The following is a 20,276-nucleotide window of genomic DNA, read 5'->3' as shown; positions in this document are numbered from 1 at the left end:
CGAACATTACGGTTCATGATTTGCGATCTAATGTCGCAAAATAATGACTTGTACTTTGGATCCATGGATGCACTATAAAAGTAACGTTTAAGACTCACTCTCAGGTCAGAAAAACGTAACCCACTAGTTTAAGTACGATGTTTTAGATCTGCTGTCTTTTCACTACTTTGTTGGTTTAAAATTAGGAATTACATCGTGTTCGCATATCCTTTGTGTAGTCAGGAGCGTTTTTAACACTTCAGACTACTGAGTGTAACTTTCTTAGGAGCCAATCCATACTGATCAGCAAAAGGTACAAAAATTTATAAGTTTTTTGTTGATGGTTTTTTATTTTGTTTTTTTTGCATTACTTTGCGGGTTCTCAGTATGTGGGGCACGTCCTTCAATTGCCCCGACCCAAAAGTGTGTAGCATGGCGCGATGGCACGGGGACTGTCATAGAGCTCCCGATTTAAAGATGACGATCCGAGTTCAAATCAATGTAGTACCACAAAACTTTCTTTTCACATCAAGCTGTGGGTGCGTTATAAGAGTAATAGTCAATCCATTAACGTGTGTGGTGGAGTATTTTTCCCTCTGGTCAGTATTTCAACATTAGTAACCATGGTAAATAACACTAATAACATTGCCATAAATACAAAATACAAAGGTAAGCTTTGAGCGAAAATTCAAATTAAACAAACAAAATAATTTATTTTTCTACTCTTTAGGTTTACCTAATTTATTTTATGGTTACATTTGTCCCCTAACCTCTTGAAAGCATGTAAAATGTGATCCATATGCATATTTGAAATAAGTCGTAAAAACTTGCAGAAATTGTTATCCTATTATATATTTGATGTATATATGTGCGTATATGGTAAATGTATATATATATGTACGTATATAATAAATGTAGAAAATAAAAATAATATATTCATAACACTTGTGTCGTCGGAAGTTTTATTCAGATACTGAATGTCTCTGTATTCCTAGTGTTGTTTTTCTAACAATTTACATAAACCTTAATATATAGTTGGTAAAATGAAGCTATCATTGAATAACATATATTTATGTGTGTGAAGTTGACCGATATCGTAACTGCAAGAAGGAATAATTGTGTTTTACATCCTGTTCCTGTTCTGTTTTATTTTGTTTTCGACATTGATTTTTTCGAATTTACACATTACTAGCGTTTTCCACAGTAACTGTTTCAGTTCAATTTTTTTACTTCATTTTCATGCAGATGTATTGAAATGATCTTGTATGCATGCAGTACAGTACTTATAATTGAGACAACTGTAAACGGATGCACATGGAACTAGAATTTGCTTGTTTCTCTTTTTTAGCCCCAAATATCGTTACGGCTTAGTTTCTTAAATGAATTTTTTTAGAAGCTTATTTGATATCTAAGTTGACTATCTACAGTGTCTGTGTCTATAAATGGGCGTGATTTTAGATTCTCTTAAGAATAAAATGAATACAAAACTTTCACCCAGAAATGTATTTTACTTCTCCTAACCACTAAATTCGAGGCTGTGTGTAGTAACGTTTCCTATAAATACTTCAGACATAAGGAATATCAAAACTGCATCAATTAACAATAGTGTTTATTTGCAATTTAGGGTAGTGACAAATCATTACATTTTACCTCAGTGGAACAGGACTGACTAAACATAAATCTGTTGAGTGAAGACTGAAGAGGTTTATTTGTAGACTGGCAACTGACATATTGTGAAAACATCTTGACGTGTAGCCAAATTAGTGAAATGTTTATTCTAGCTTTTGCGAAAATTAAAGTGCTCAGAAGGCTATAAATGTTGTGTTGTATCCATGTGGTCTATGATTTCTGCAAATGACAAGTGATAATGATAGGTCTACAACAGTAAAACTATTATATTCAAAATCAAATTAGTTTAGAATACACGTTGATTGGGCTCACAGAGTTGACCCGGTATGGCCAGGTAGTTTGGGTGTCTGACTCGTAATCTGAGGGTCACGGGTTCGAATCCATGTCGCACCAAACATGCTCGCCCTTTCAGCCGTGGGGACGTTATAATGTGACGTCAATCCCACTATTCGTTGGTAAAAGAGTAGCCCAAGAGTTGGCAGTGATTGGTAATGACTACTTACCTTCCCTCTAGTCATGTCCCTCCTGCTACAGCGATATGTCTACGGATTTACAATGCTAAAATCAGGGGTTCGATTCCTCTCCGTGAACTCAGCAGATAGTCCGATGCAGCTTTGCTGTAAGAAAACACATACACGTCTCTCTAGCCTTACACTGCTAAATTAGGGACGGTTAGTGCAGATAGCTCTCGAGTAGCTTTGCGCGAAATTTCAAAACAAACAAGCAAACTCACAGAGCTTGGTGCCTAAAGCTGAATCTATGTTTTCCTATAATTAGTGTGAAACTGTAAATAAAATGCCTTAATAAGCTGTCTGGTGTATCAGATATATAGAGAGCAAATTGATAATATAAGTAAAATAATATTATATTTGTTAATTCTATTTATCGTATATGGTGGTCGTGATATTGTACCAGTATCATCAGCCTACTTGAGAGAACAAATTTATTGTGATATCGCAGTCCACAGTTCGAGTTCTCTATAAAACAGTATATTTATTTATCTGTGATAGAACTTATCCTTTTAATATTTTGGTGTTTTTTTTCGAGATAAAGTTTTGGTGCTTATAGAAGCACTTCCATATGTACAATAAGTATAATGTTTAGTAAGGATTTTAAACAGACTCATCGCAATGCACGCTGTTTAAAGAGTATATTTATTCTACGTCCCTTAAGGTTTTTGAACTTAAATTTTCAGGGATCATCTTTTTATATCAGTGTATTATATTTCACTGAAAAGTTTTAATGTTTGTTCGTACACGTGAGAAAATCAGGAAGAAGACCACGCGATTCATCTTGTATAAAGTGGCTGAAGTAGGCATATTTGAGACACGCTACAGTTCGTAATATGCTTTTCTAATTCGTTGTTTTTATTGTTAAAGGATGTCCGTGCGTAACATTACGGTGTAATGGTTTAGCGTGTTATTAACCTGCGTCTAATTACATACAAAAAATAATCGTAGCATGAACTCAAGATGTTAATGTAATGTTGACAAATCTCTTGTCAAAACATCACAGAAACCTACATTAATATTTCGTTATTTTCACAGTGGTGCTTTTATTCGCTTCGTAAGGTAAAAATCAAAGTTGTCATAAGACATAGTAATTTTAAATGATTGTAATAATTTCTTGTAGTGTATAGTAGATGTTTTTTTCATTTGAGATTGGCAAGGATTTAATACTTTCCACTTAGCTGTCTCATAAGATTATTATATATACTTCTTTAGAGTTAGTTCAAAACTGTTAAAAAAAATAGTTTAAGTGATGGTATCAATCTAAGGCAAAACATACTGATTCTTATTTCTGGGATTTTCATCGTACGTTTTAAATATTAGGTTGAGGAATAATTCGTGAGCGTTTTTAAATAATTTCATTCAAACATTACATGCAAGACTACACAATACTTCAATGCATGAACACATTACACCCAAAACATTTATTATGATACTTTATTTCATGTAATACCTAGGTATATAGTATGCGTTGTTTTAAACGAAATTGCAAGAAATTAAATGCGAAAAGCAGATGGTGTCGAAAATGCTCGATTTTGCCCACTTGACATTCCATTTAATGAGCTGAAAATGAAAGCAAAAATTAAAGACATGAAAATCAAACACACCATCTATTAGCGCAAAAAATTATCTACCAAATGACATGAAATATTTTGCGAAAGCGTTTCATTTATGAATATATTTTTTTAACTTGAAAAAACGCTCACGAATTATTCCTCAACCCAATACAATAATTACTTTTATTTCTTGAAACGAGTCAGTCCATCTGAACAAATTATTTTACAAGCATAAAAAAATCTGAAATTGAAAAGAGAGTGACAGTTTTAATATGTTTTTTTTTCTAATTAAAGAGTGTAGATAATTTTGAATTAAACTATTCATTTCATGCAAAAATCTGAAAAACACCAGAGGTTGCGTAAGCGAAATGCGTCTTATTACCAGTCCTGCTGTTAATGGTGGCAGAGGTTAGTAACCGTGTTTTCTTAGAACCCTGTAGGCCAAATCTTGATTATTTCCACAACTACGAAAATGTGTCTTGCCTTTTCGCCCGCAGAGATTTAAAACGCTATTTTTGTCTAAACGATGAACATATCACGCACCCTTCGTGCTTTCTGATGGACAGAGAGAAACCAATTATAATTTATAATCTGCTGTTTATATGATTTTAACTTTAAAGCTAACATTTTACACGTTTCTAATTTAAACTGTCTGCACAAGAAGAAGAAAAAAGATTAGCGTTGACTTTTTAAGTTTAAATACCACAGCACCTCATCTACCTTTGTTGAATTTAGACAGAAATACGTTGTAACATTGTGAGTTATAACATTTTTTTAAACTTTCAAAATAATTGTAAGAGTAATTTTCTTTTGTATTATTTTAATAAACAACTAAGGATTAAATTGTTCATTTCAAATATTGTGTTCATAACCAAAAACATTTATTTTTGTATACGTTATGGTAAATGTCATTTTTGGTGGCATAACTAGCAATATGAATTGGCCATTTTATGGTTTTATACTTAAAACTAAGGATATTGGTGAACATTCAGATTGGTCAGTTCTAGCTTGAAGCGACTGGATACAATTCAACAGGCTTTAACTGGTGTTATAATAGTATTAACAACAGGTGAAAATATCTTTGAGTCCAAAGGAATAGTGTCAGTTTCAGGTGATTAGCTACAGAAATATTTTAATATAGAAAATAAATGTTTATCTTTAATAAGAGTGTAAACTATAAAGTAATATGGGAGGTTTGTACTATTTATTTACCCTCTAAACCTTATAAGTTATAAAATTTAATTTACCATTTCCATGTAATTAGCATGTTAAACTAGAGATTGAACGATATAATGTATCATAAATTTTAATAAGTTGTGATTGAGGTTATTGATCAATGCATAGTTTTAAAGACTCGTCTAAATTCACTGATTTGTTTAAATAATTTGCAAATAATTACTTAACATAAATGTGAACTGACGAATATTTTTATTTTCCTGTCAGATATTTCAGATATATTTGCCCAAAGTACAGAGGATTTTACTATTGGAGACAAGATTTGGATAAATGGCAATAAATCAGGTTATATCCAATATCTTGGAGAAACCCAGTTTGCTCCAGGGCAGTGGGCTGGAGTTGTACTGGATGAGCCTCTTGGTAAAAATGATGGCTCTGTTGGAAGTATTCGGTACTTTCAGTGTGAGCCTAACAGAGGAGTGTTTGTACGTCCCTATAAACTCTCACATTTCCCTGCTAGCTCAAACAATGCAACTGCCAATGATGCTTTGCAGTCAAGTTTAAGCAGAATATCAATGACCGGTTCAACTACACAAATGCCATGTTCATCACCAGTTGTAAGTATGAAGGACGGAACAACACCTCCTGGGATGAATGGTAATACCACTCATAATGGTGACCAAGTTAAAGTTGGAGATCGGGTTGTAGTCAATGCTACTAGTGGCATCAAGATAGGTACCCTTCGTTACCTTGGAGCCACTGACTTTGCTGTGGGACAGTGGGCAGGGGTTGAATTAGATGAACCTCAGGGAAAGAACGATGGCTCAGTTGCAGGCAAAAGGTGTCTAAATAGTGAAAAAACTTACTTGTTTGTCATGTAAATTATTCATTTACAGTATTTGCTGCTTTTTAATAATCTTAAATACAAGTCTCTTAAAGATTTTAAAATATAATTTTTTTATGTGCTCAACATATTACTACTGTTACAACAAGTTCTTAACATAATTGTAGTTGAAGATTTTAATGAAACTTTGTTCTCTTTATTTAATGTAAGAGATATAGTTGAAGTAAATCTGTTGCACATTGCTTATAGATTGATAATGGTCACTTTACCAATTTCTAAATAGCAAATATCATTAAAGGTTGACTTTCAGTGATGGAATGTTGTCTTTTCTGATTCCGTTAATATCACTCATTTGTAAATTATTGTTTTGTGAAATTATACTTAGTTTTCATGAATGCACTTCATTTAAATGTTACCAGTCTTCAGTGGTTGTTTTAGTTAAACTTTGGTGTAAACTTGATGAATGATTTGGTGCAATTTCTTGAGTTATTAATGGATATTATTCATGAATAACGTAAGATGATGTGTAAAAATTGCACTAGACCAGCCAATGAAATTAAAGTTTGAGCTGATGTAATTTGGTAAATTGTTTTAGATAGGTAAACTATAAAATAACCCCCTGACTTTTTACCTTAACACAGATTAATTTCTTTGTTAGAGCATTTTTGCAATTTTATGTTTTTAATAGCAGCTTTCTAGGATTTACATCTTTTACTTAGTAAAGATTTGAATTTCTGATTTTTTTCTCTTTAAGATACTTTGAATGTGTAATGAAGTATGGATTGTTTGCACCTATTCACAAATTAACAAAAGCTGTGGGAGACACTAGCATCACTTACCTTACCTCAAGTATGGGCCCACTGCTTCAACATTGGACAGGAAGCCATGAGTCACTCATCAGCTCCATCAGTTCTTCATCTAGTGCTGCATGTGGTGTTAATAGGGTGAGGCTAGAAGTCACATCACCTACTAGCCCACAGGTGCTGAGCTTTTACTTATAATTATTTTATTCCTGTGTAATTTTGTAATTTGCTGAGTATTTGTGTTAACACTATAAATGTTTGTTGTTGTTAATTTATGATGATAATATGGTTCTCTTCTGTATCATTTAAAATCGATGCTTTTGAGATTTTATGAAATCAATTTAAGAGGTACTGAACTCTAAGTTTGAGTAGGCATGCTTTATAGTCAGTTATTGTTTGACATAACCTATGGAAAATAAGGGAATATTTGACCCTTCAAGGCTGTTCTGGCCTACCCACCATTGAGAAAAGTAAACTTTTAAACCATTCTTTACTTTTTTAGGAAATCACTGATTCCCCTTGTTAAGTGCTGGCATCCACCATAGCTGACCATAAATCAATTATCTTGTTGGAAAAATATAATTGTATTTACTGCAGCCTAACCTGCCTTTTTCAAATCTTAAATTTCTGTTCATCTCCTGGATAATCTTGGATGATTACTTCTTAACCATCTTAACCTATCTCTGTAAGAGAACCCTTTCATCCCCAGACTCCTCTTAGTAGCCTTCCTCTGAACTTTTCCACTTTTATATGGGTCATTCCATGTCACATCATCCAGAGGGCTGCAGGTGACCCCCACAGAAAGCCTTGAAAAAATTCACTTGTGCTCATCTACACATATAATGAAGAATTGCCAAAGATTAAATTAATATCTCTAATAGTTTCTGATTTACAGCCCTGTAAAATTTAATTAATACTTTTTATTTTAGGCAAATTCATTTTTGGGCAACTTTGGCTGCTTAAATCTGCAAGAGTAATGGTGGTAGAAGGCTGAAATTTGCTACACTGACTGAATTAATCTCACAGAAGTCAAACATGGTCTCAAACCATGTTTATCTCTCTTAGGATTTTCATAGTGAGGCTGTAAAATCACCTGAAAACCCAAAATCGTAAAAAAAAACATTGGTTTATGTAATAAGCCATAGCTCTAAGACTTAATAAGATACAAAGCCAATTTTTTTTTCTAATTTCCTATAACATATCAGTTGATAAATCAGCAATTGTTGTAATTAAAAGTCTGTTAGGTCTTGTGTAAAAAAATTTAGCTGCATGCAACTTTTTATGATGTAGCTAAATATATACTTACATATATTCTTACATCTCTGAATATGATCTGCAAAAAAAATCAGGATAGTGTTCAACCTACTTTTTGAGTTATAATCTTTTAGAGTATTTTCTGACCATACGTTTTTTATTTTTTAAAAAAATTCAGTTCAGGTGTGTTACTGTGTGCAAATATATTCATACAATTTTGAAAAATACCTGTCAGAATTTTATGAATCCCACTGAAATATTCTAACCAGCCTTTCACAATGTTAAATAATGAAGTTGTAAGAAACAAGAAAGAATTAATTCATTTCTGAACAAGTTTATTTTCTTAACTAGTTAGATCACATGACAATGCAAATATATTGTGTATGCATTACAGTTATGCAGATATGGCTGAGTTTAAGATTCATAATAAATACAAAGGTAAGTCAGACACAAAAAGAACAGTGCTACAACAGGGGATAACTGAGAAAGATTGTAGTCACACCAAACTGCAATATTCGTGACAATGAAATGTTTCAAAAAACTGCTTTGGTGATAACTTAGCCTTAACAACATCAAATAAACATTGCTTTGTTCAGACAGCTTGAATACATTTCTGAAATTCGAGTTTGATTATGTTGAGATCACTTTGACTTAGAACACAGTGGTAAGCACTACTGCCTTGCATGGTAGGTACACTTATCAGACAAAGAATATGTTGGAAAGGAATCCAGCTTTCATCTGTACATGACCTTGCAGACTATGAGAACAGTTTGTTTCTTGATTTCTTCATAAATGACACCAACACATTGGAATGTCCATCTGATCTATCTTTTATGCTTTCCACATACCATTCATGATCATATATGCATGCCACATATTTTTCTGGTTGATAATTGTCATTGCTATCATTAGACCCTATTTGAGCTGCTGCAGCATCACTTTCACTGTTACTACCAACAGTTACAACTGTGTACACATCATCATCTGATAGCCTTCTCATATACAATTTGTTGGTAGAGTGGGGAATAAAGCTGTGATGTGACCTAATACCTGTCACAGTTTTGCATTTTTCGAAGTGCTCAAGTATATCAAACTTTACACAATTCTGCAGGACTGATCCCTGATTGACAAGAAAGAACTGAATGCCCTGAATGTGGTCCTTTGCCCAACACTTAAAATTTGATAATTTATTATTTTTCACAACCTTGATATTTTTGAAGATCATGTTCAGAGATGTAAGAATATATGGTAAAGGCTGATTAGAATATTTCAATGGGATTCATAAATTATTTCAAAATTTTATGGATATATTTGCACACAGTAACACACCTGAATTGAAGTGTTTTTTATCAAGTAAACAATATATGGTCAGGGGATACTTTAAAAGATTATAACTCAAAAAAGTAGGTTGAACACCATCCTGATTTTTTTTGTAAATCATATTCAGAAATGTAAGAATATATGGTAAAAATCTGAAAAGGCTGAATAACTGGTGACATGGTCAAACTATGGCCTGAAGTGGGGCTATTTTTAGCTAAATCATAAAAAGGTGCATGCAGCTAAATTTTTTTACGCAAGATCTAACAGACTTTTAATTACAACAATTGCTGATTTATCAACTGATACATTATAGGATATTTGAAAACAAAATTCAGCTTTGTGTCATATTAAGCCTTAGAGCTATGGCTTATTACATAAACCAATGTTTTTTATGATTTTGGGTTTTCAGGTGATTTTACAGCCTCACTATGTAAATGCTAAGAGAGATAAACTTGGTTTGAGACCATTTTTGAATTCTGTGGGATTAATTCAGTCAGTGTAGCAAATTTCAGCCTTCTACCACCATTACTCTTGCAGATTTAAGCAGCCAAAGTTGCCTGAAAATTAATTTGCCTAAAATAAAACGTATTAATTAAATATTAAAGGGCTGTAAATCAGAAACTATTAGAGATATTGGTCTAATCTTTGGCTATTATATGGGTAAATGAGCGCATGTGAATTTTTTCAAGGCATTCTGAGGGGTCACCTGGAAAATTTTCCAAAATCTGTATGATTTGACATGGAATGACCCATATACATGGTGCAACTTTACAGCTGTTTCTCCCATGGTCAGACCTGGTGTTATCTCAAGGGAACAAACCAGTAGGTAGCTCGAGGGAAATTGACTTAGTAACCTTCTTGATTATGTGTTATGTGAAAGTGGACTGCTTTGAATAAACAAAAATTTTTAAAAAGTCTACATAACAACAAGATGCTAGAAATTACATGGTATGGCTGCATTCCATTTAACTAAATCTTATGTACTGTATTGGAAAAAATGTACAGTGTTTTGGAGGAAAAGAATCACCACATTTCATTTTTTAAACCTGTAATTCCTTGCACATTCTGCCAGAGGTATTTTCATGACTTCTTAATAATTATCCCATACCTTATAAAAGTTAAATTTTCTTAATTTTATGAATAATAACATGGTTTAGATCAGTCTTCAACCAATGAGACATAAATGTTATTGGATGCTGCCACCAACCAGTAGGTAAATTTGGATTTTCAGCCAGATGCTTGAGGCATCCACTCAAGTTTAAAGAGTTAATATTCTCTTTTTTTTTTACCCATTTATGAATTTTCATTTTAGAATCAGAAATATCACATATTTATGTGTTTTTTGGTTGTTTTTTTTACACATTGATTTGGTTCCTTTTTGTTGTTAGATATTTTAATTGAGTAATGTGAGGTTTCAGTGCTACTTCTAAAGTAGAGGTTTTATGTTTGTTTTCATAGTTAGATATTTCAGCATTAGTTGCATAGTCAGAAGTTCTGTATTATTATAAACTTTAATGTATATTTCTAAAAAAAAATTTTTTTCAGAAGTCCTCACATCTTTCAAACACAAATATTACAGCTACAGATAATGCCCTACAGGTGAGTTGTATTCATTCTGTTGTCCTAAAATAATCATGAACCCCTGCTGATGTATATTTAGTCATAAACTCCTCCTGACAAATGAAGCCAAATTATTATGGGTTGATTTAATAAATTGGAATATTTTATGTTGTGCTATTTTGTTTGATAATATTTATTTAATTCTTTGTATTTGTAGAAAATAGTGTGTCTCAATACTTCAAAAAGTTATTTTTATTACAGGAAGCACTTAACGAAAAGGAAGATCACATTGAAAAACTCCTCCGGGAAAGAGACCTGGAACGAGCAGAAGTGGCTCGAGCTGCAAGTCAAGCAGATAAGGTGTTGACATCCTTTTTGTATGTCTTAATTGACTAATGTGGCACAGGTTTTTCATAACTGTGCACTCATACTGTGGCTTTTGATTATAATTATTAAGCAATTAAACACTGCAAACTGTTGTGTATGCTTGAATATTTTCTCAAATATCAATTAAGACCACCAGCTAAACAATAAAGTCAGACTTCCTGATTATAAACTAAAGCTGATTATTTTAAGAAATGTTAACTTAATTTGTTAATTATAGTCTTCACTCTTCCTAAATACCAAAAATATGAAGAATTAGTATGTTTAAACTTACAAAACTGCAAGAAGGCCAAACAACTTTTTCTGTATTTCAGTAGAATGTTACCAAGCATTCATGAATAATTATTGGAATATTTATATTTTTAACATAGTTGCAAGGATATAATGTTCATTTAGTTATAGTAGTTTTTAAACTCCTAGATTCATTTGAATTTGGGTTGAAATAAAAAGTTAATAAATAAGATGGTTATTTATTCTTATTCTTTTTATTTGTGTAATACTAGGCTGAACAAAAACTGGCAGCTTTAAAAATAGAACATCAAAGATACGTAGATGAAACGCAGATCAGTATTATACAACTGCATCAACTTCTGGAAAAAGCTCATATTGAGAAAAAAGAGGCATTGGCTCAACTAGATGATGAGAAGAGGTTAGTACCAGTAATTCAGAAATTAAATTTTTCATGAGTCTTTGTAATTGCTAATAACTTTATTATTGAAATTTGTGTTTTCTTGTTAATACTATTGTATTTTGGCACATTGTAAGTTACTGCAGTCAATTTTAGTGTGTTAAAAATAATAATTTGTAGTGGTTCATATTATAGAAAATTATTTTATTTTTTTGTGTCCTTAATATAAAGACTTATCATGCATTTGGTTCATATAAGAAAAGGGGTCGAAAACAGACACTAGTGCCTATGGCTAATTAATAATATTTTATTGACAATTAGAATGACCATCTTCTATATTTATACAGTATTGTAGGTATTTTTACACTTTGTCTTGTGTTAATAGTTTTACAGACTTTCAGAATGTGGACATTCTGCTTCATGTGTTCTGTATTTTTCATTGTTTTAAGCACTAAAACTTGTGGAGTAAAAGGAATTTTTATTAGAAAATTGAAAATTTTCTAAAGCTGATCAGCCATATACATGTGTTTCAGAAAAGTTGAAGACTTACAGTTTAGAATTGAAGAAGAGTCAATAAATAAGATTGATTTAGAGGTATGTTCACAGTAAAATGTAATAATCTAAAAATATTTTAGCTGCTATCGGTACATATACTTGAATGTATGTCTTATTAACAACAACAAATATATTACTTCTTTCAGTCACAACTGCATTCAGATATTTGATTAGAATAGTAGTTTATGTATGTAATTTGAATAAGTGATTGTACTTTATGAAATTAAAATAGTGTTATTGAATGTAGCACACAAAAACTGATTTTTTAAAACAGTTTTTCATTATTGGTTAAAATATTTGAGGATTCCTGATGATTTAAAAAAGGTTTAATTGGAGACATATCTTTCATTTTAAAGTTGGTGGCACAAAATAATATATTTAAGAGCATGACATAATTTTGTACTTTTTAAACTCTTAAGTTTTAACAGTTACAATTTCCTTTATACCAGTGTGAATTAAATGTTTCTGATAATTTTCAATGAAGAAAACTTAAATAATGTCTGATTTTAAATAGATTTGAAACATTAAAGTCATTCTTTCAAACACTTTTAAAACTGCAGGAGTATAATATTAATATATTTTGTGAATTAATTATATTATATGCTTACTCAGGGTTCATTCATTAGTTCAAAATAGTTTCACTATATTTATTCTTTTCTCCATTGTTGGCTGCATTCTAAATTTATATGAATGAAGTTTACAAAAAAGATATAACATTTCTTAGTGTTTGTTATAATTAATAACTTTACAAATACTTCTAGACTCAATCCAAACAAGAAAAAGAAAAGATTCTGGAGCTGGAGAGACTTTTACAAGAAGAGCGTCAACGGTCAAGAACCTCAGATTGTAGCAATAATCTGGTATTAGTAGTTATTGTAGTTTTTCCTCACTGTACACTAGTATTACTTACAATATATTTTATTTGAAAATCAAATGGTATAAGTTTGTCTTTTTAATAAAGAAATACCATTCAGGATATTTGTAGCTTTATTTTTTGAATAACATCTATAAAAATACAAACAATTTGGAAGAAATCCTCTGTGATGCTTTGAAGTTATAATATTTGAATAAACTGTGTATGAATATCTTGAAAGATGTGTTATATTGGTATGGTGGACTTAAATTAATATTTAGAATCAAAAAAGAAATCAAAAACTTGCTGCTTGATGTCACTTAAAGCAGTTTGATATAGTGTCAAAGAGCCAGCATGGTTTCACTGAGAGAAAAATCTTGTTTAACAAATCTTCCGACATTCTTTGAAGATGTTACTGCAAGAGCTGATGAAGGAAATACTGTGAGTTTGATCTACCTTGATTTTCAGAAAGTTCCCTTACAAAAAAAACTTGTTAAAAAATGAAATAAATGGGTGTTTTTGGGGAGATGTTATTAAATTAGATAAAAGATTGGCTGGAGAGTGAAAAAACAGGATAGTAATAAATGGAATTAGATCTGACTAGATCACAGTTATAAGCAATGTGCCTCAGGGCTCTTTGCTAGATTCTCTCTTGTTTGTGATTTATGTTGTTTGCAGATGACCTTAAGATTTTTGTGTATCTAACTGTACCAAAGTTGCTGTGGACTTACAGGGAGATTTAGATTGTGTGATGCATTGGGCCAGTAAGTGACTGATGATGTTTAACTATCAAAAATTTAAGATGATGCATGTAGGTTTTCACAATTCAAATTATTGTTACAGTTTAAATGGGAATACATTAAATATCTACTTGAAGAAAAAGGTATTGATGTTGTGATTGAAAAATCATTCAAGTCATCTAAACAGTTTAATGTAGCAAGCAATAGGGCTAATAGAATTTTGGGTATCATCTATTGAAATACTGAATACAAGATAAGGGATATTATTGTTTCACTGTGTAGAGCATTTGAAAGGCCTTATTTACAGTACTGTGTATAGTTTTGGGCTCTTTTCATCGAGAAGGACATTGAATTGTTGGAGAAGGTTCAGAGAAAAGGCACTAGGATGATACTTGGGATGTTGGGATTAAGCTATAAAGAGAACTTGATTTCTCTGGAGAAGGAAAGGTTCAAAGAGGATTTCATTGAGATGTTTATGGTTTTTAAGGGTATTGATAACATAAATCTATCATACATTTTTATGTTTGGCAGTAGAAAAAAATGGGACAAGTAGTCATAAGTTCCAATTTTAAGAGCATAGGAGTCATCTGCAAATATTTAATATTTATATTAACAAATATATGAGTAGTGATGGGGTAGTTATAGTTGGGAGCTGGAAGGGACATCTTTGATGGGCTAATAAGCTTTTTATTTGTCCCTTTATATTTTTTTGAACTTACAAGTTTCTCACTAACAGGAGTTTTTGTTGTGAAGATATTATATTGTACTTCAAATTCAGATTTTTATTGTAATCGCAATGTAGTATATAAAAAAAATTAAACATTTTATACTGATGATTATTAACTTGTACTTTATGAGGTTTGGTGCTGCCCTTGGAGCAACTTTATCATTTACTAAACTAATGGATATTAAACATTTGCAGTGCTTAGTATTAAAATATTTTGAGGAAGTTGTTCTCATATGTATAGAGATGAAAAAACATTTTAATAAAAGGAAGATCTTCATCTTTGTGATCTGTTCACAGCAAATTAACATACTTTATTAAATCATCAGTAGGAGCCAAGTTGATTTTTTAAAGTGGTTAGGTCAGTAAGTTTGTAAGCAGTGATCTTATGTCTTCATTGTTGGTTTTTATATGAAGTTCATGAACTTGTGTGTCAAGATCCATGCAATATTTGATTTGTTTCCTACAATCAGAATGCATTCATATTTATATTGCATGTACTTATTTATGCATTATACTGTATTGTTTCTCTTTAAAAGAAATGGATCATCCAGTTTTATGCTGTGGAAATTAAAAAAAAAAACTGTTAGAATTTTATAGTGTAAATAATTGTTGCTTTTTTACTATATGATGCCAATCTTGGATATTTGTAATAAATTCACAAGTATATTAAGAAAATGAAATAAAGCACAATGTTATCACAATTTCAGGACAGTCTTGGAAATGAACTGTTGAATTGGCATGAGGAGGAAATTGAAAACCTTAAGCAGAAGATATCAAAAGCTGAAGAGAAAATAAAATTATTAAAAGTTAAAAGGGTAATACTGTTAACTGGATTTAAAGGCTAAAATAAAATTTCAAGTTAGTGTATTTTGCATATTCACTTATATATCATCAGATAGACAAAAAACATCAACAAATCTTTAAAAAGAATTGCAAGGACTAGCTTGTTCAAGAAATGTTTTATGTCTTGAGAATCATATTTTGTGAATTCTATATAAATTCCTTTTATTTTACCTAGATGGGGTTATACTATCCCTATCCATAAACACTTAGTGAATTTGCATGCTTGATATCATGCTTTCTCATTATTTGTAATGTACATGAATAAGAAACTGAAAATAATATGATTAAAGGAAGAGATTTCATATCTTATTCAATTAAATCTACATCTTAGAACTAAATGTAACAGGCAGTAATATTTTACATTTTATATAACCTTACATGGGAGGTGTATATATTATCCACTCTGTGTATGTGTATTTATCTGTGTATGTATATATGCATGTGTGCATGTTGAATTTATATTTATAGTTTAGAGAAATTGTATTTATTTTTATCTAAAGATAGGTTCATTTTATGAAAATTTCTAAATGAATCCTACTTTCACAAAGTGAGACTATTTGTACTACATTATCATATAAAGTATATGACATTTAGTAAATCAAAATGTATTAACCATTTTTTAAGTCTACATTTTTAGGAAAACCCTGTTAGCACATTTGTGATTACTAACTTTTAAATGCTGTTAACCAAGACAAAATTGACAGTTTTACCTGTGGGAAACTTCTTTAATTTAAAGAAGAGATAAACCTTTGGATCAGAAGGGATTAAAGATATATTTCTCTCTTCGTGAAAGATACTGTAAAATTTGTATTAAATCCATTAATTAACCTGATCTTATGTATTTCAAACAATCTTCAGTAGATGTGAAAAATAGTCATTAATAAAAATAATAATTGATAGTAATGGAATTTTTATATGGCAAGACATCTGAAAGAATTTCTGCCAGTGAACTACATGAGGACATAATTAGCAAAGATGAGATAATACTGCATCTGGAAGCTTCTCTTGAAAATCATAAAAGAGAAGTCTCTGACTTGCAAAAAACGCTGAAAGAATTGGTGAGTTTTTGTTTTTTTATTTTCTGTTTATGATTTGTTAATAAATGTGTGCATGTGTATAGCTAACCTTAAATGAGTACTTCATATAATACATTAAATACATGTATGCTACAGTCTTACATTGATAATTCCTTCAACTTCTGTGGTTCTTTTGTGCAGAGGAAATAAACTGATGTAATTATTGTTTCATATATGTACTGTACAACAGCCACTTGGCCTGTATGTACTGTAATGGTTAAAAAGTGATTTGAATCATCTTTTCATATCCTAGATAATTCATTCACAACTTATTCTGCTTCATGACGATGTAGGAGTGTGCAAGTAAATATCCTTAATATTATTCAGGCATTATTTTCTTAGGGGTTGTAAAAACGGGCTTCTGTTTGACTTCAAAACAAGTTCATGCAGGAATATAAAAAAATTCTAATTAAATTTTTTCTGCTTCTTGGTAAGTTACAAGTTGGTTTTCTTATTAAATATGGCTAAACGTTTTTTGGTGTTTTTTTTGTCATTATTAAATCTACAACTTATCTGTTAATAACAGTTCTAATTTGTAGTTATTTGTATTAATTGAGGAGTGCAGGAGCAAGTGGAACACATGAGCACTAACTCAAGAAATTATACAGTTAAAGTAAAGAATCTGACTCTGAGACTAAGTTTAACACAATAAAGCACTTTTAACATGCTTTCAGAATATTCTGTGTTACAATCATTTACGTAGAAAAGCTTAGAATACTTTGATTAAACTAACAAAACTCTTTTAGTGCAATTAGCAAGATGTCCTTTAAATGTACTTTCCATAACATTGCTAAATCATTACACTGCATTAGCTTAATTATATTTTATCTGTGTTATCACATATTACGAATTATAGAAATAAGTTATTTCACAAAAAATGTAGGTGAGAAAAGTTTGGTAGATTCATCATCGAAGTGGTCATGACTCTTCTTTTTAACTTCAGAGATTCAGCTAGCGATGGCTACAACTGCTCTTCATCTCCCGATGACTACTATTGATGACAGATCTCAAATTCTCACTTTTTGAGCTCCAAACACAAGTTCATCAAAACTAACTCTTGAACTTCAAACATGAGTTTTAATACAAACTCTGTTTGGTATTCTCATGATCTTCCATATAGTGTACACAACTACTCACAAGTAGATCTGACACTTAATTGGCTATTTTTCCTTGATTGTTTTGCAGCCTTCTTACTTGTATCCATATGCACACACTTTTTAAGTGGATACTACACTGAAGCCCCAACTTACTTCCTTTCTTGGCAGTTTTGTGCATGATAATGTAAACATTTGCCATAGCATCGTCAATGTTGCAGTGCCACCAGTCTGTAGATAACAGTATAAATTCCTTTTCTCTAATGAGGCTTTTGTAACCCTTTTTTATAATTAGCAAAAACAGGAAAGTTTTTCAACATGTTTCTCATCTTAAGCAGTTGCTATTATATAATCATTTTTTGATACTTTTGTGAATATATATCACACTACTACTTACTGCATATATTTTACTCAATATTTGAAGCATATGAAATGCTAAAAATCCCACAAATGCTTCACTTGCTAAGAATTAGATGTGAAAGTTATTGTATGGTTCTTGTCTTGTTGGAACAAAAATTGCTTTGTAGTTTAAGACAATGGGTGCCTTATAAGAGTGATAGTCAGATCTGAATGTTTGTTTAGAGTAGCATCAGATTTAACTGAGGGTTTTACTGATTGTTTGCCTTTTCCATAGTCTTTAAGTTAAAAAATTAAGTAAGACTAGTGCAGATAGCCCTTTGTGTAACTTTCCATGAATGTCCAAAACAGTCCAAACTAAATAAACATGTAAAACCATAAGTATTCACCTTACATGACAGAAAAGCAAAAGAGCACATATTTCCATTTAAAATCTACAGTCTACTTGCACTGAAATATAGTAGTTTGCTTAGTTTTTACAAGACTGAGAAAATAACTTTGATCTTAGTGAAGTTGATATTTTTTATGGATTTGATCCTATGAACATCTACAATATTAATACTAGGGTGAAGATTTAGAGCAGAGGGAGCTGAAGCAGGAGAATAATTTTCAAGTAACTGATGGTAGGTGGCAATAATTGTACAACTAATATATATATATATATCAAATGGCCTTACATATTTTAATAATAATTCTAATGCATTTTGTGCAAAATCTCAATGTTTCTAATTGTTTGTAATATAGCTAATTTGTGTAACAGGTTGTGCCTTCTTGATTTATGAAACAGAAATAATGTATAGAAAGTTGAATCATTCTGTTTAAGTTTAAAATTTGGAAAGGAAAAGGTTTTATTGTTGAAAAAAGAATGAATAATTATCCCAAAATGATCATGTGTAAGATTTTATATTGAATATTTTTAAAGTGTTAATGTTTTAATGTAGCAAGTATTTTTTTATGATTAGCTTGTCATATGTATTAAAGAAAACTTTTATTTTACAATATGCTAACATGTAGATCCACTAAGTATGTATTCATGTTTCAAGTATTCGACCAAGAAAGTTGATTTAATATACTGAACATACAATGCAAAAATGCCGAATTAGAAAATTTGACTAATGTAGTTGCTTAGAAGAAAAAAAACATGAGATAGTAAAAATAACTAATTTAATCATTAGACCTATTTTACCTTTAATAAGTAAAAATTAACATGACATAAAATATCTGACATCCATACAGGTTGGTTATAAAGTTTTTCAGTTTAATGTGCCATAATTCATGGATGGTATAGCACAGGAAGATGAAATTGCATATAGGAGATAAGGGTATGATGTGAATTCAAATGCTACAGTTTTCACAAGGTTGTCATTGTGTTTTGTTTTTTTTTCACATATTTCCCATGGTTGCTAATATGCATGTTGTTCACAGCACAGCTCATTTAACCAATATGAAACTAATATGTATGTATACGAACTATTTAAATGTTATTCCACCAAAGGATACAGTGTGAAGGTAGCTTTCAAAGGATACTGAATGCTAGGGTCTTGCTCTAGTGTTACAAAGTTCTGAAGAGACAAGTTGCTTTTGTATAAGCCATACTCAGACAAAACATTAAGTGAAACTATTACTGAGAGCAGACCTTCCTAATTTAACTTTTACATCATACAGTGCAGTTGTTCCTGATTAATTTCTTACATAATATTATTTTGGGTCTTTATCATTACATTTTAATTTAGCTGACTCCTTTGAATTTCAATTTAGTTTGTGCAGCACATTTTCTAAGCAATAAAATGCAAATTAGGCCACCTGTATTCGAATAAAAGTCTAAACTAATTCAATGAATATATCTTATTTAATATCTATAGTGAAATGTATTAAGATATTGCAGGTCACTTCATACCCAGTTGTTTCCAAGTAAATCAGTACTAAGTTTATGAACTTGTATAACAAAATTTAGGGCTTAGTTCCTCATAGTAAACAGAGCTTTGCACCAAAAAGTAAACAAACATTCCAAATAAACTCAATACAGGCTAATATTGAGCTATAACTATGACAAATGCTTTAATTACATAGGTCTGCAATACTTTTATTGTCTTTGTTTATGCATTGTACAGTAATTCCTTTATGCTGAATTTGCAAAAAGTTTTCAATTTTTGTCCATCATATACAGATTTTTCACAAAATGTTGTGTGTGCTTTTACATAAATGAATCATTTTCATTGAAATCAGATCACATTTTGTTATGCTTAAAATGTTGACAACCACTGGCTATAGATTTATCTAGACCAATCATGATGTGAGAGTCGTATCAATCATCCTAAAATCCACAAAAAACATGCTGCTGGTATGTAAATAGTTAAGAGGCCACATGATGTGTCAGTTCTGGATAGTA

The 20,276-nt window shown here is 31.0% G+C and overlaps 1 protein-coding gene across 20 annotated transcripts in view; it reads left to right on the top strand.

Annotated features, from left to right (window-relative positions):
• The window catches only part of LOC143253328 (uncharacterized), a 93,582-nt gene that overhangs the window by 47,530 nt on the left and 25,776 nt on the right, over window positions 1–20,276 (top strand). For 15 of the 20 annotated variants that reach the window (XR_013029511.1, XR_013029512.1, XM_076507026.1 and 12 more), the window contains exons 2-11: window positions 5,117–5,690; window positions 6,448–6,673; window positions 10,616–10,669; window positions 10,892–10,990; window positions 11,518–11,663; window positions 12,176–12,236; window positions 12,959–13,057; window positions 15,225–15,332; window positions 16,284–16,418; window positions 18,453–18,510. Coding sequence is in view for 18 of the 20 variants with exons in the window: in XM_076507026.1 (XP_076363141.1) it covers window positions 5,117–5,690; window positions 6,448–6,673; window positions 10,616–10,669; window positions 10,892–10,990; window positions 11,518–11,663; window positions 12,176–12,236; window positions 12,959–13,057; window positions 15,225–15,332; window positions 16,284–16,418; window positions 18,453–18,510 (1,560 nt within the window). In the remaining 2 variants the exon portion in view is untranslated. Of the gene's footprint in view, window positions 1–3,957; window positions 4,785–5,116; window positions 5,691–6,447; window positions 6,674–10,615; window positions 10,670–10,891; window positions 10,991–11,517; window positions 11,664–12,175; window positions 12,237–12,958; window positions 13,058–15,224; window positions 15,333–16,283; window positions 16,419–18,452; window positions 18,511–20,276 lie in introns of those variants that run through there. The other 5 variants (XM_076507029.1, XM_076507028.1, XM_076507039.1 and 2 more) reach the window with 4 other exon arrangements.

Source organism: Tachypleus tridentatus, chromosome 6 (genome assembly GCF_004210375.1).
Source record: "Tachypleus tridentatus isolate NWPU-2018 chromosome 6, ASM421037v1, whole genome shotgun sequence".
Taxonomy (NCBI): Eukaryota; Metazoa; Arthropoda; class Merostomata; order Xiphosura; family Limulidae; genus Tachypleus; species Tachypleus tridentatus.
This window is presented reverse-complemented; position numbering and strand designations above follow the sequence as displayed.